This window comes from Armigeres subalbatus, chromosome 2 (assembly GCF_024139115.2).
Source record: "Armigeres subalbatus isolate Guangzhou_Male chromosome 2, GZ_Asu_2, whole genome shotgun sequence".
NCBI lineage: Eukaryota > Metazoa > Arthropoda > Insecta > Diptera > Culicidae > Armigeres > Armigeres subalbatus.
This window is the reverse complement of record NC_085140.1, coordinates 346,319,751-346,334,019: the sequence shown is the minus strand read 5'-3', so window position 1 is coordinate 346,334,019 and position 14,269 is coordinate 346,319,751. Positions and strand designations below refer to the sequence as shown.

Genomic DNA, 14,269 nt, shown 5'->3' with positions numbered 1-14,269 from the left:
CTATTCCCCAAGCAACACAAGTTCAACAAATCTGGTTGCAGTAACCATATTGTGACTGATTCCGGTCATATATAAGTTACTGTGATTGATGTGAAACATGTATTGCATTCGACGCAGAATCTTGTCCCATTGTTTCCTATAGAAACTTGGCCGGATCGTACAATTGGGTCAAAAGTTATGGCCAAAAAAAAAATTCTAAAACTACAAAATAAAATGCCATTTTTTGCTCTTATGCTCATCCGATTTGTTTGCAACAAATTGCGTTTGGCGATAATTTTTTTTATGGATATAAACAAATATGAAAAGTAAGACCAATCCACATATTGGTGTTATTTCAGATTTTTCCAAACCTTTTGAACGAACGAGAAAGGCACCATCACCGCTAGGTGGATTAATCTGGGTTTTCTTTTCCTTTTCCTTTTTCCTTTTTCCTTTTCCTTTTCCTTTTTCCTTTTCCTTTTCCTTTTCCTTTCCTTTTCCTTTTCCTTTTCCTTTTCCTTTTTCCTTTTTCCTTTTTCCTTTTTCCTTTTTCCTTTTTCGTTTTTCCTTTTTCCTTCTTCCTTTTTTCTTTTTCCTTTTTTTTCCTTTTGCCTTTCTCCTTTTTTTCCTTTTTCCTTTTTCCTTCTTCCACTTTCCTTTTTCCTTTTTTTCCCTTTTTCCTTTATTCTTTTTTCCCTTGTTTCTTTTTTCTTTTTTTTCTTCTTCCCTCTTTTTTCTTCCTTCCTTCTTTCTTACTTCTTCCACCTTCCTGCTTCATTTTTCCTTCTTCTTTCTTCCTTCTTCCTTTTCCCTTCTTTCCTTTTTCCTTTTTCCTTCTTCCCTCTACCCTCTTCTTTTTTTCTTCTTCTTTCTTCCGTCTTCCTCCTTCCTTCTTCGCTCCTCACTCCTCATTCGACCTAATGACCGTTCGGGCCTTTTTCCTAATGACCGTTAGGGCTAATAACTGTTCGGCCTAATCACCATTCAGCCTAATGGCCACGCATCTTGAGAAGCATTGAAGCAGTGGTGGTGCCTTTTATTTTAATTTATTTTATTTTATTTTATCTTATTTTGTTTTATTTTATTTTTTGTTGCAATCAGAGTCTCTTAATTCTCGTGTATACATGGATGAGACAGTGTGCCATGAGCTACAAAAGCTCACGTAGCACCGATTCAGTGCGACGAGAGAAGCTAGCGCGCGCATGAAATAACTAAGTGAGCGTGTCTCAATGTACGTCTCATGAGACTCATCCCATACGCTAGAAATGCATAACTGGCGTTACTTAGGCGACGATATTATTGAATGAAAATTTCCCGCCCAAGCTGTTTTACGCATCTCCGCTGTTGTTAGCAAAGGTTTGCCATGGTAAACAGCGCATGAGCTGATCGCATTGAGATGTCTCAATGCGACTCACCAATGTTAATGTGAGGTACACAAGCTTCGTGAGACTCGCGTGCGCTAAATTTTATGTGCGCGTAGCAGTCGTTGCTCAATCTCATCCTGTTTTGTACGCGTGCATGATGTCTGGTTGCAATTGCTGTGACATAAGACAATGTATTTTTGTCATGATTCCAAATTAGATTTCATGATCAAATTCAATTTCTTAAACCTATTCTTATTTCTGCACGCTCCATTTTTTCGTGTTGCTAAATCTGATCATTCTTCGTAGAAAAGATAAAAAAGTCCCATTTATAAAAGTTTAAAATAGCACATTAGGGAAATATGTCTTATTATTTGAAATGTTTCAATATTGTTTGTATAAATTTGTATTTATTTTTTCGAAACTAAAAAAAAATTTCGTACTTTGACAAAGTAGTTATCTTCTCAAAACTTCAAGACCTATTCCAAAATACCTGGAGACAATTTTTCCAGAAACTTCGAAGAAGCTAGTGAAAATATTTGTGGCAGCTTCAAAAGACTTGAAGAAGGTTTTTAAACAACTTCGAAGAAGATCTATGCTATTTTCATTTAAGATAAAATGTTCTAAAAACATAAGCAAATGCTTCCCAAAATTAAAAAAATTGAAATCCATGAACCATGATTTTTTTTGTTATTCCAATAGTTTTAGATGAGTTTCAAGAAAAAAAAAACGCTTGTAAACTTTTCATGACCTAAGAAGGCTTCGATGTATATAAAAAACCGAATGAAATATTTTGAAACAACTGTAAGAACCTTACTGGTTGAGGGATGTGAATGATGAATGCCAAAATAAATGCCGCAACTCACCTGTGACGGCTTCCACGATCGCGTGCACGTGCTGCTTCAACCCATCGATCCGGTGGTCATCGCCGTGCCACGGTGCCGTAATCTGCGTCAGCACCGAAACGGCTTCCCGGAATTCCGGTTCGCTTCGTTCGTTCGACCGCTGATCGGCCAGTATGTCCCGCAAAATCTCCACCCCGTCGGCTTTCTCCAGCTGCCGGATGGTTTCCGTCGTCGAGCATACCGTTGCCAGCGCCCGTAGGGCCAACGCCCGGATCGACGAGAACTTACACTCGATGCACACGATCAGCAGGGCCCGCACCGTTCCGTTGGAAATGAAAGCGTCGTTCAGCGACGCAAGTCCCTGGTAGTCCAGGTTGGACAACATCGACACGTAGCTAAGATTCGAGCGCAGTATCAGGTCGCACTTGGAGTCCTCGATCGTGTCAACGATCACTTTCACCAAATTCTTGAAGATCAACCTGGTCGTGATGAGGAAGTACCGTTTGATGATCTGGACCTCTTCTTCCACCGATCGGTAATCGAATTCTTCGCCATTGGCAGCTGCCGTTCGAAGGTCCGTCGTCATGTCGACCAGCGACTGAGTGTTTTCGTGGAACTTCTTGAGATCTGCTCGCTCGAGTGGGTCCTTCCCAAAGTAGTCATTGGATTTCTGCTTCTGCACAAACTGGTAGATGTTGGCGGCAAGGCTCTGCACCAAAGGAGCCGCCTTCTGATAGATCTCCTTTTCATCGTCCTCATCTTCTTCATCCTGCTGCTGCTGGTAGCGCTTGATCGAGGCGAACACTTTCTCGACCTTCTCGAACTCACCCTGCAGGTCGACCACTTTGGACTGGAGGTGACGAATCAGTTTGACCGCCGTCGCGGATGTCATCTTAACGTTACGGGTGGCTTCCACACTGATGGATTTCGTTTGAAGGATGGACATTACTTCGCTTTGGTAGGAGAACCGGAGTCCGTCGAGCCACGACTGAACGGCTGGGGTGTGGCCGTTCAGGAGTGGGTTTTCGTACTCGGTGAAGTTGAGGTCGGTTTGCTGAGAGAGCCGTTGGTTGGTCAGATCGACGTCGGGTTCTTCGTAGAAGTTGTCGATGAGCTTGGTGGGACGGAATTTGACGGGAGAACGTTGAGTTCGGGTGGGGGTCGGTGGGAGCGAACGATAAAACTTTGGTTGGTACATGATTGGGGTGGAGGTTCCGTTGGGATAGAGCTCTGCGTAGGTGGGGAGTTCTTTCTCACGAGTTGGGATTCTATCGTCGTTGCGAAGATTGTTGTTACGGTCTGGGGAAACGTATCCAAGAAGTACGGTTTCATTGTTGTAGGACGGCGGAGTTTTGAGAATGCTTTTGGGAGTATTCAGGTTCGATAAGGTGACGTCTTGTGAAAGAGTCTGGTTAAGGATATTCGTCAACTCGCTGCTATCCAGGGAAATCATTTCCTCTTCGGAGTCCCGCAACTGATTATTGAGATTTCTTTTCACCCGACTACATTTGGTAATGACACGTCCTCGCTTAAGAGAACTACCACTGCTTCGAGAGGGACAATGGCAGGAGGAGGTAGACGAGGATGTTAAAGACAGAGGACCTGCTTCTTCCTCGGTAGCGTTGATTCTTATACTCAGCTGACTAGTTTCGAGGGGTGAAGTATTATCGAAATTAAGGCTATCGATTTTTGAGACTAGATCGTCATATGGAGATGGAGGGGACACTGAGGGTGAATTGGGTTCACTGTAGGATATTCGACGCACAGTAATTTCTTCGCGGGTGATGTCCGGTGCAGGCCGTCGAATAACTGTTGGTGGGGTGGAGACTTCACTGGAGATTGAAGGTGATCGCTGAAAGAGCTGCTCATTTATGGTACGCTTTGGTGTGAGCTTGTCTGGGGAAGACTGGTTTTCGTTGAAGTTTTTACTGTGGGAGCTCGTGTTGTTGCCAATCGATGGCATATTTGGAGAGAGTTCTGTATCCGAGAACCCTGAGTCCTATTGTTAAAAAAATCTAATTAGGAACTATAATTAACGTTAGAAGTTTCTAGATGGCTTACCTGACTTTTATGACTAGCGGGACTGCCCTGGCGATTGGATTCATTCCAAACTGTGCTGCCAACCCTGGCAGATATATTACTGGTACTACTGATGCCGCTTATATTCGCACTCGCACTATTTGTTTGCTTTTCGGGTGTCTGCTGCTCCAGTAGCAGCTCTTCCTCTTCGTCCAAATCCTGAAAGCCGATCGGTATCGAAGGCCTCAACGATGACGGTTGTCTGCCTTCCTGCAGCTGATTGTAGTGAAAATAATACCCACTACCCGTGCCGAACGCTCCTCCGTAAAACGGATTATCCGGTACAGTGCCATTGCCGTACCAGACACGACTCTGAGACCGTTGAAAGTTTGAACGTGACATCTGAAAGTAGGATGAGAAGAGGAAAATTCCGATCAACACAAAGTCGTCAGGAAGGATGCATTTCACGGTCAGCAAACAAGTGCCCTGTGGTATAATCAATCATGGGCCACTTGAGGCGATCCAACTAAATTGGACGATGATAGGAAAAGAGGAGCAACGGCATATACCCACTTGCTTCGATTTAGTTCGACCAAACGGCCGAGTGTGAAGGAAAAGACGCAAATCTGGTTAAGCGTATCGAATTTCCATCCGACTTATTGCTCGTGACATGCATCCCAGGCCCTCGCAGCAATTGCGCCATTTGCTTAGTCGGCAATACATGATACGAAATCAATAAAATTAATCATTTCCAATCGGGGAGAGGATTACAATCATTGCCATGGACACGAAACCGATATTCACTCCGGCCTTAATCGGTTCATGGCCATGTAGCGTGGCTCGGCACGATGGAAATCAGCACGGATTAGCAGCGAGAATCGTTAGGTGGAGCTGGAAGTCCTTTCCTCGGAATATTACTACACACAGAAATGTTACTTTATCCGATCCAATCGCATTAATTCGGCTGTCAAACTGGGCTTGCTTCCTCTGGGAAAAGCTTTCCATCCGTTTTTCCTTACCAAGCAGGCAACAACAAATCGATGGAACGTGGGCACTTGCCATTAGGAGTCAGTGGCTTGTGAAATGTGCAATGCAGCATCGGATACAAATTTGCCCTTCTTTCCAACCAATTCCAACAACATGGGTGGGACTTGATTCTATTTATAGCTACTACTTGTTTAGTGAACTTGACACATTGGCATTGAGCAGTTTATCTATGGGGAATTCCGGTGGCCATTAGAGAAGCCAATAATACTTTCTTAATAATTGTAATAAATTTAGCAACATGTACTGCGACTTAAAGACATGTGGAATCATTTTGTTTTTGTTGAATAAAATAATTAGAGAGCAATATATTTTAAAGGGACAATTTTGTTTGTAACACATTTAACTTTGCAATATGGAGAAATATTTCCCGTTCAAAATTATTTGCAACTAAATAAATGAAAATGATTTGAATATTCCAGTTTATACTTCATTTAATGACATTCTCCCCTCTATATACAGTCAGTTCAATTAACCCAACTTCGTAGGTGCGTACGGGGAGCCAAATTTGAGTAATTGGGTTCGAAGTAGTTTGTTTTACGCCCAGTACGCTTTTACATAAATAAGTAGGGGAAATAAGGGCTTTGGCAGGTTTTGTTCTGTTATTGTCAGGGGGTTTTTGTTAACCAAATTTTATGAAATTCGGTCACAATATTCTTTGATATGCAAAGAAAGTTTAGGCCAAATTTGAGCATAATTGGTTGTAGAAAACCCCCTGCCAAAGCAGTCATTCCCCCTACCGTAAGTTTTATTTACTCAGCAGCGTTGTTTCCATGTTTTAATTTTTCTTGGGTTTCTGACGTTGGACAGAGTCTTCAGTCACTTCATTATATGAAAAAGTCTCTCTAGTCATTGATACAGGTGTACGAGGGCCTCTATTTTCTATGCGCTCAACTGTATTACATTGAAAGCAATGAAAAATATGACAAAATTACGAATTAAATCAACACCTCCTGAATCGAAATACGTCCACCGTGCATGGATTTCGAATCATTAGATCATAGTCCGTACAGCTATTTTCTAACAAAATATTTAGGTAAATAAAAGCAGATAGATTGGCCAGATTACCACCGTTAATAGTTTAATACGCATCTTGAGAAGCGATCCCTTCGGTTTTAATGCTGCTGATCTTTCTCTACTAATTGCAATTTGCAATTTAATCACGGTCACTTTCGGTACAATTATGCCCAACACGCGAACAAATGGCACTAAAACTTCGCGTTGCCGAGTGGCGATTAGTTTTCCATTGTTTTATTTTAATTTCAGAGCCTACTTTCCATTTCAATGGCCAGAAAGCTTTCTGTCAAGTATAAGATGGGGATAAGATAATAGATTTATAAATAAATTCTCTTAAAGTTACTCCTGACGGAATCCAAGTTTCAAAATGCACGCGTTTTCGGCGGCACACCATTCGATACGGAGGCAACGCACAACTGTCATTTTTATTATTTCACGCATGCTGCGTCGCAGCAAAGCTAAATCAACAAAAATGACAGTTGTGCGCCGCCTCTGAATCGAGTGTTTAAACCCCAATTTATTGATAAATATTTAACGAAGTAGGCGGATTTCGGTGCAGTACGGATTGCGGTTCCCCACAAGGTGTCTAATCAGAATTTAAAATTGGGAACCGCCATGATTTTGAACGTTATTTGTCTTTATCTTTCGACAGATTTCGGAGATTCATATTTCGATCGACTTGGAAATTCTTCAGAAATTTGTTAATTTCATTGAAACACAATATTATTTATGATCAGAGCCGTAGCGTGGATTCTCAGCGCCCTTGAGAAACCATTGTTGGGCGCCCTTTATTTACAACAAAAAAAAAAATAATCGGTATTTCTTATTTGTATCGATTGTAACAATTGCCAGTAACTTAAAATTCCCAATAATATTATACGAAAATATTTTAAGAAAATCCAAAGAAAAAGATTTGGTGTCAATAAAATCCAATTCTGAAATGCATCGATCGAATCGCTAACGGATTAATTCGATTTATTCCAGCTGGGCCTTTAGGCCTATCGGAAGTTTTGAACCACTAGTGGACCTTGTTGGGTCAAAAAAATCCAACTCTGAAGTGAGATGGTCGATGATGAGAGTTGTTATCGGACCTAGTCGAATCAAAAACCCTACCTATTCAATGAATAGGGTAGAACGACCTATTTTGGAGGGGTTGAGCACCGTGTCAAAACAAAATTGATTACAAAAATTCTTCAAAAATTACCAGTTGGTCGATTTTCATATTCTAGTAGTTGAATAGGATGCTCGTTAACTGTAGGTTCGTAAATATTATGTCAATTGTGCTGAACTTATGTTGTTTTGTTTTTTATTACAATAAAAACAAACTACCGCAATTGCCTATCGTTGCTATATTTTTCGAAGGCCAGTCCTATTACTGCGGTATTGCATGTAATTCTTATGGAGAGCGATACCGCAACAATAGGACCTTAGCACTACCGCAATAATAGGATCAAGGGATTCAAATTTTCAACGAAAAATTGTTGATTTTTCAATCAATTTGAAATGAATTTTGTCAAACAAAAGCTGTTCTGGTCGTTAATCCGAAGAGTTTTAGCGTACCCACAATTGTTTTCAATGATATTATATCCAGAATGGACTACTTTAACACTACCGCAACATTAGGGCATACCACAACGATAGGACGTTTTATCTTCTACTCATACCAAGAAAAATCCAAAGCCGGTCGATGTTTTGAAGGAATATTACTGGACTTCGTTGCGTCAAAATAATCTTACTCTGACATGAATCGATGAAAGGAACCACAATAACCCAGTTACCTGTCCCAGGAATGAGTTAGTTGGTTCAATGAAATCTAGCTATGAAGTGAGAACTTCGATGGCCTAGTCGAATCAAGAAAAACTCAACTATTTAGTGGGTTGGTTGGTGATCGAAATCGACGTATCGGGTCTATTTGGATTAAGGGGACACTACTGGTTTCTGGAAATATTTGGGTTAATGAAATTCAACTCTAAAGTGAGTAGGTTGATGATCGGAGTTGCTATCGGTAGCAGGAGGGCTAATTCTTTCTCAATCATTCAATACTAACCAGCAATTTTACAAAACAAATATTTTGTTGTCGAAATCCTTCGCTTCGATCATTTTTGTTGACAAATTGTAAAATTTGTCAAAATTGTCAAATGGGTACTATTAGTTTAAATACGTATCCTCGTTTTAAGCTTTCCACCTCTTATTGGTCCCAATAAAGAAGTCAAATTCCAAATTTCGCTGCTAATCTAATATTCAACGGCTTTGCTTTGTTTTTGTACCACTGACTGTGCTAGTACAAGTCTCTGGTTTGCTGGGGTCGAAAAGTCGAAAAGTCAAATGCGCCCAAAATGATCAATTTTCGGACCAGAAATTAAATCAGCAATGAGCCAGCCTAGGGCTGCTAGTCTTCATAATAAACGTTTCCTGGTATCAGTTATTAGAGCAAAATGATCCTTTAGAATTTTGTTAACCGGCTGATCATTGGGGTGTAGTCCCTGAAAAATATACTGAGAAAAGCTGTGTTATATACCAATCGACTGAACCAAATTGAGGATAAATTCTCCTCACTGCTGCATCATATTACGGTTCCGGAAGTCCCGGGTGATAGTGGCAAAAATGGAACTAATCCGATCCCGCATATGGGTCATTCCATACCAAGTGACCGAACCACTTGTAATCGACTTACACTAATTTTTATCAAATTTTGTGGATTTGTTTATCTACCGATTATATGTGAAAATCCAAATTTATTTGATAATTGGACAACCCCTCGGCAAATGCGAGCACCCCCCGTTTTTGACGATTTGAAAAAACCATAAACCATAAAAACCATAAAACCATATAAACCATGTAAAAACTCATATCTCGGACAGTTTTAAAGCTACGAATAACTTCTTTTTATGCATTTTGAAGAGAATTCTTCAAACCTTTTTAAAAAATACCGATTTTTAGTAGAAGTGTTGCCATCTGCATTGTTTTTGCGTTTTAAGTATAAAATTATATTTTTCTGCCAATGAGTATATTTTTATTTGGAAAATAACACCAGCATCGTGTTCTGCAGAGAATTTTGCATAAGAAACACTTGAAACTCCAAGGTACTATGAGCCGTTCTCGAGTAATAGAGTTTTGAATGTAATATGATTCATATGGAGCTTATCAATCACATAAGATTTTGTTATGCATACCCAACTTGACAATTCTCGCTTAACTTTTCAAAAGGATCTAAGTAACATTTTTTTCATGAATTAATTTGAGTACTGCATTAAAAAGCTTACATGTTTTTCTGTTGATTGCGCTATTCAAATTAAATCATGAAAAAAATGTTTAATTATTTTAGAGCGTCTTAGGGGAAATGCTACAAGGTTAAAAGACTATTATTCTTCCATTTACTTCCACTATTAACTTTTTTATGTATCAACAAGCAGATACGCATTTCGTTTCCTACTTGGAAACTTCTTCAGTGTTTGTTATCGACTAACAAACGATAACAAACACTGAAGAAGTTTCCAAGTAGGAAACGAAATGCATCTGCTTGTTGATACATAAAAAAGTTAATAGTGAAGTAAATGGAAGAATAATAGTCTTAAATCATGAAAAAAATGTTACTTAGGCCCTTTTGAAAAGTTAAGCGAGAATTATTGTATATAATCTGGGCATATACAATTCTGTAAGCTTTTTATACAAATATTGTATTAAAATAATACAAATCTGTATTATTTCAATACAATAATTATTAAAATCTTCCGAAATTGTATATGCCTAATTATTATACAATTTCTGTAAGGTTCTTATGCAGAACTGTATTAAAATCTGCCATCCGCTGGTTGGGTGTAGTAGTTCACCTGCTATGGAAAGATTTTTTTTTAATTTTTTAGATCATCAATTAATTTCGAAAGCTTTCGGCTCATATGCTGTTAAGCGTTACGGAGCCGAAATCTTTTTTTTACTATTTTATTCTTACAAAATAACGTTAGATTAAGTGCACCGAAAGACTCGTGTTTTAATCATAGAAACAAACATTTTCTTAAAAACAGCAAAAAAAGACATATGAAAGGCAATTACGACAGAAGAAACGATATGATTATCTAAAAAAAACCCTGATTAATTTACCTTGCGGGAATGGTGCACTTCTCGTGCATTTTGAAAATAGTATTTTGACCATATGTTTCGAGCCTATAGTCCGAACCAGTCAAATTTAAATAGGAAACAATGGGACAGGATTTCTCGTAAAATTCAACATGTTGTGAGCGAATCAGTTAAGGTCAAGTGCCTATTAAGTGGATGAAACTTTTCTGCGCACACACACAGACATCACCTCAATTTGTCAAGCTGAGTCGATTGGTATACAACACTATGGATCCCCGGGCCTTCTATAAAAAGTTTGTTTTCGAAGCGAACATATAGCCTTTAAGTACGCTTAGTGTACGAGAAAGGGAAAAATAAAGTAGCTCATAAGGAAGTAGACTTTCACTATGTTATTGTGGGAAAAAGGGTATGAAAAAGGCAAATCATTAAGTAAATGATACTTGTACTCACAGAAGAAGAGGGTAAGTGATTTGTGACTATTTGTGACAAGTGGGAGGTAAGAGGGTTGAAAATGGCAACAAACGTTGGATGCAATTTTCAAACGAATTTTGTAGTTATACACAAGGCAGAAGAAAAGCTTAATGTCAATACTAGTCGAACAGACGAAAAAACGAAATATGCATATCATGCGTCGGCACATACCTAATTGCAAACAAATTCACACATGGATACTATGACCCAGATGGATAGTATGTGTGAACACTCATGCAATGCATGTGGGCCCATGGAATATATGTGTCGAAAATATGGAATCCATTTCGCTAACCCCATTGCAAAAATCCATGTGTGAACTCATGAATATAATGTGGAGTTTTTTGTGAGTGATCCTTGCTGGAACGACGACCAAAATTGTTTATTCTGCCAGCACTGCCAAACTACGTGTACCAATCATTCAACTGAGCGTTATCTCAAAAATTTTATTTTTTTAGGACTGAGGAACAAATTGTAGTATAGTGCTGGCAGAAACATTGATTTCTTGCATATGATTTCAACAATCAAACTTCAAAGCGTTGTAATATTTCCAGCAATGCTTATTCTTCAGCAAACTTTTTCGGCATCTTTCAGACTATATGCTAACGTATTGAGTCAGATGATTGAATTAACGATAAAATAAAGCCGCTAGGAGCAAGAATACAAAAAAAATCAATGCTAATCTTCATATAAATTTCAAACGCGATGTGGAAAGTGGGGAAGCAACCAATTGAGCTGTGTGTGTATGTGTCAATGCGAATGTGAGTGTATGTTCGGAAATTGGTAAAAATATTCAATGTTTACAGTGAAAAAAATGACTTTTCATTTTTTAAATCCTGTATCTCAAGATCGGAACATAGTACCTCGGGGTTTCAAGCGTTTCCAATGTAAAAATGGCTAAAGAACACGTTGGTGAGGTTATTTTTTAAATAAAATTATACTCATTGGGTAAAAATGCATTTTTCGGACAAAAACTTAAAAATTGTTCATTTGGCAACACTGCATATAAAAAAAAAATTTGTTATAAATTCCTTGAAAAATCTTCTTTCGAATGGTTACCTTAGATTCATTATAGACCACACAGTTCGAGAGATATTAACAAAACAAAAAAAGTCCCGGAGACGAGCCAGCCTCGGGCTGAAAGTCTCCTTAATAAAGAAACAAAAAAAAAAACAAAACAAAATGATGGGTTTCATACATTTGTCCGAAAAGGGGGATGGTCGTATTAATCGTGGGGAGGTTCAATCACTACGAAATTTTGGATTTTGGGGTATAACCCAAACATAAACAATTGGTCAAAATTGCATTTAATTCTAAGTAAGTCGATTGCACGTTTGCATTTTTTTCTCGGTCACTTCATATGGAATGACCCATATGTATCAATATATTCAAATATCAAAATCTGATTTTCGTTTTGTTGCTGTCAATGGCGTAGCCACCATGTCCATGTCATCCGCAAAACAAATAAATTGACTGAATCTGTTGAAAATCGTACCCCGACTGTTACAACCGGCTCTCCGTATGACACCTTCTAGCGCAATGTTAAACAACAGGCACGAAAGTCCATCACCTTGTCTTAGTGTTAGTACACGGCTCGAACGAACTGGAGTGTTCGCCCGAAATCTTCACACAGTTTTGCACGTCATCCACCGTTGCTTTGATCAGTCTGGTAAGCTTTCCAGGGAAGCTGTTCTCGTCTATACCTGGTATTCACGGCATTTTTTTGCAGGATTTGCCGCACAGTAAAGATCTGGTCCGTTGTCGAGCGGCCGTCAACGAAGCCGGCTTGATAACTTCCCACGAACTCATTCACTAATGGTGACAGACGTCGGAAGATGATCTGGGATATCACTTTGTAGGCGGCATTAAGGATGGTGATCGCTCGAAAGATCTCACACTCCAGCTTGTCGCCTTTCTTGTAGATGGGGCATATAACCCCTTCTATTCCTCCGGTAGCTGTCCATTTTCCCAGATTCTGATTATTAGTTTGTGCAGGCAAATGGCCAGCTTTTCCGGGTCCATCTTGATAAGATCAGCTCCGATACCATTCCTACCAGCTGCTTTATTGATCTTTAACTTCCCTCAAGGTGGGGGCTGCCTTGACTTTCACTGCCTGTACTCTTCATTCAAATGTTCCTCGTAGTGCTGATTCCACCTTTCGATTATCACACATTCGTTCGTCAAGATGCTCCCATCCTTATCCCTGCACATTTCGGTTCGCGGCACGAAGCCTTTGCGGGATATGTTGAGCTTCTGATGAAACTTGCGTGTTTCTCTGCAACCTCTGCAATCCTTCATGAATTTTCGACATCTTGAAGTTTTTAGCCACCAAACATTCGCACGCAAATGTGTCTTCATTATTCTGCTACCAGTATGACCTTCAAGAGCTATTTATTTTCTAGTTATCTTCATTGGCGTAACTACAGGGGGGCTAGGGGGGGCTTTAGCCCCACCTAGGATCTCGTTAGCCCCCCCTAGAAAATTTGCCACTTTGCATAAGTAGGTATTGTTATTGCAAATAATAAATTGTATTCATTATCACTCTCTTCGAAACACTACAGCAAGTTTAATATATTCGATCAAGTAGCGTATTAGTTATATGCCTGTATCGAATCTAAATGTTTCAAAGGAAAATCTTTTCTGCAGAACTGTCTAGTTAAGTGTTTTAGGGATTTTGCTACTATTTTCTGAAAATTTTGAATTCCCATTATCACGCTAGGCTTCTTGAGATTGGAGAAAGGTTCGGTAAAACTTTTTGATTTCTAGAAAAGGTTAGTATGTAAAAGTTAAATAATAAAGAACGAAAGCGAAAATGATAAACGTTCTGTGTTATGACTGAGCAATGAATGGTTGCTTTCGATTGTGATTATTAATTGACGATGGTGTTTTTCTGCTCGTTAAGTCTTTACGACAAGCTAAAACGGGTTATACGTCTACTATTTTGACGTTTTGATGTGTATTACACCGTCTTCAGGGATTAAAAGGCTTACGCAGCCTACAATAAAACTAAATCTCTGAAGAAGGTGTAATACCCCTAGTAGCACATTTGTTTCGCATAGGTTACTGCAACTCATACGTGAACAGATTTAGGCACAATGAAGTGGCAGCAACCATTTTTGTCTAGCTGGTGCAGGAATAGTAGACGCAAAACCCGTTTTAGCTTGTCATAAAGACTGGAAGAGCCAAACCATCGTTAGTTATGACTGTAAAAAATAAAGAAACTAAATATAGTTTGCCCCCTAGAATTTTCCATTAGTTACGCCAATGGTTATCTTTTACAAAGCTGCTGAAGGATTATTAAACGATCTGTACAGAGCAAAACGTCTCCGACTTGACACAATTCCTTTGCAATGACTCTGTATGCAAAGGCAGTTTCTCATGTCAATTTATTCTTAACATTCTCAGTACGTTCTGAATTTCTTCATCCGCAATAGATGCCTCTTTAGTTTCTTCCCAACT

At 39.2% G+C, this 14,269-nt stretch overlaps 2 protein-coding genes across 6 annotated transcripts in view; one reads left to right on the top strand and one right to left on the bottom strand.

Annotated features, from left to right (window-relative positions):
- The window catches only part of LOC134212898 (trissin receptor), a 529,260-nt gene that overhangs the window by 349,786 nt on the left and 165,205 nt on the right, over positions 1-14,269 (top strand). The window lies entirely within an intron of this gene.
- LOC134212896 (uncharacterized) overlaps positions 1-14,269 on the bottom strand; it is a 197,754-nt gene that overhangs the window by 19,372 nt on the left and 164,113 nt on the right. For all 5 annotated transcript variants that reach the window (XM_062691197.1, XM_062691196.1, XM_062691195.1 and 2 more), the window contains 2 exons: positions 4,247-4,606; positions 2,207-4,184 (listed from right to left, as the gene is read on the bottom strand). In XM_062691197.1, the coding sequence (XP_062547181.1) occupies positions 2,207-4,184; positions 4,247-4,606 (2,338 nt within the window). The remainder of the gene's footprint in view (positions 1-2,206; positions 4,185-4,246; positions 4,607-14,269) is intronic.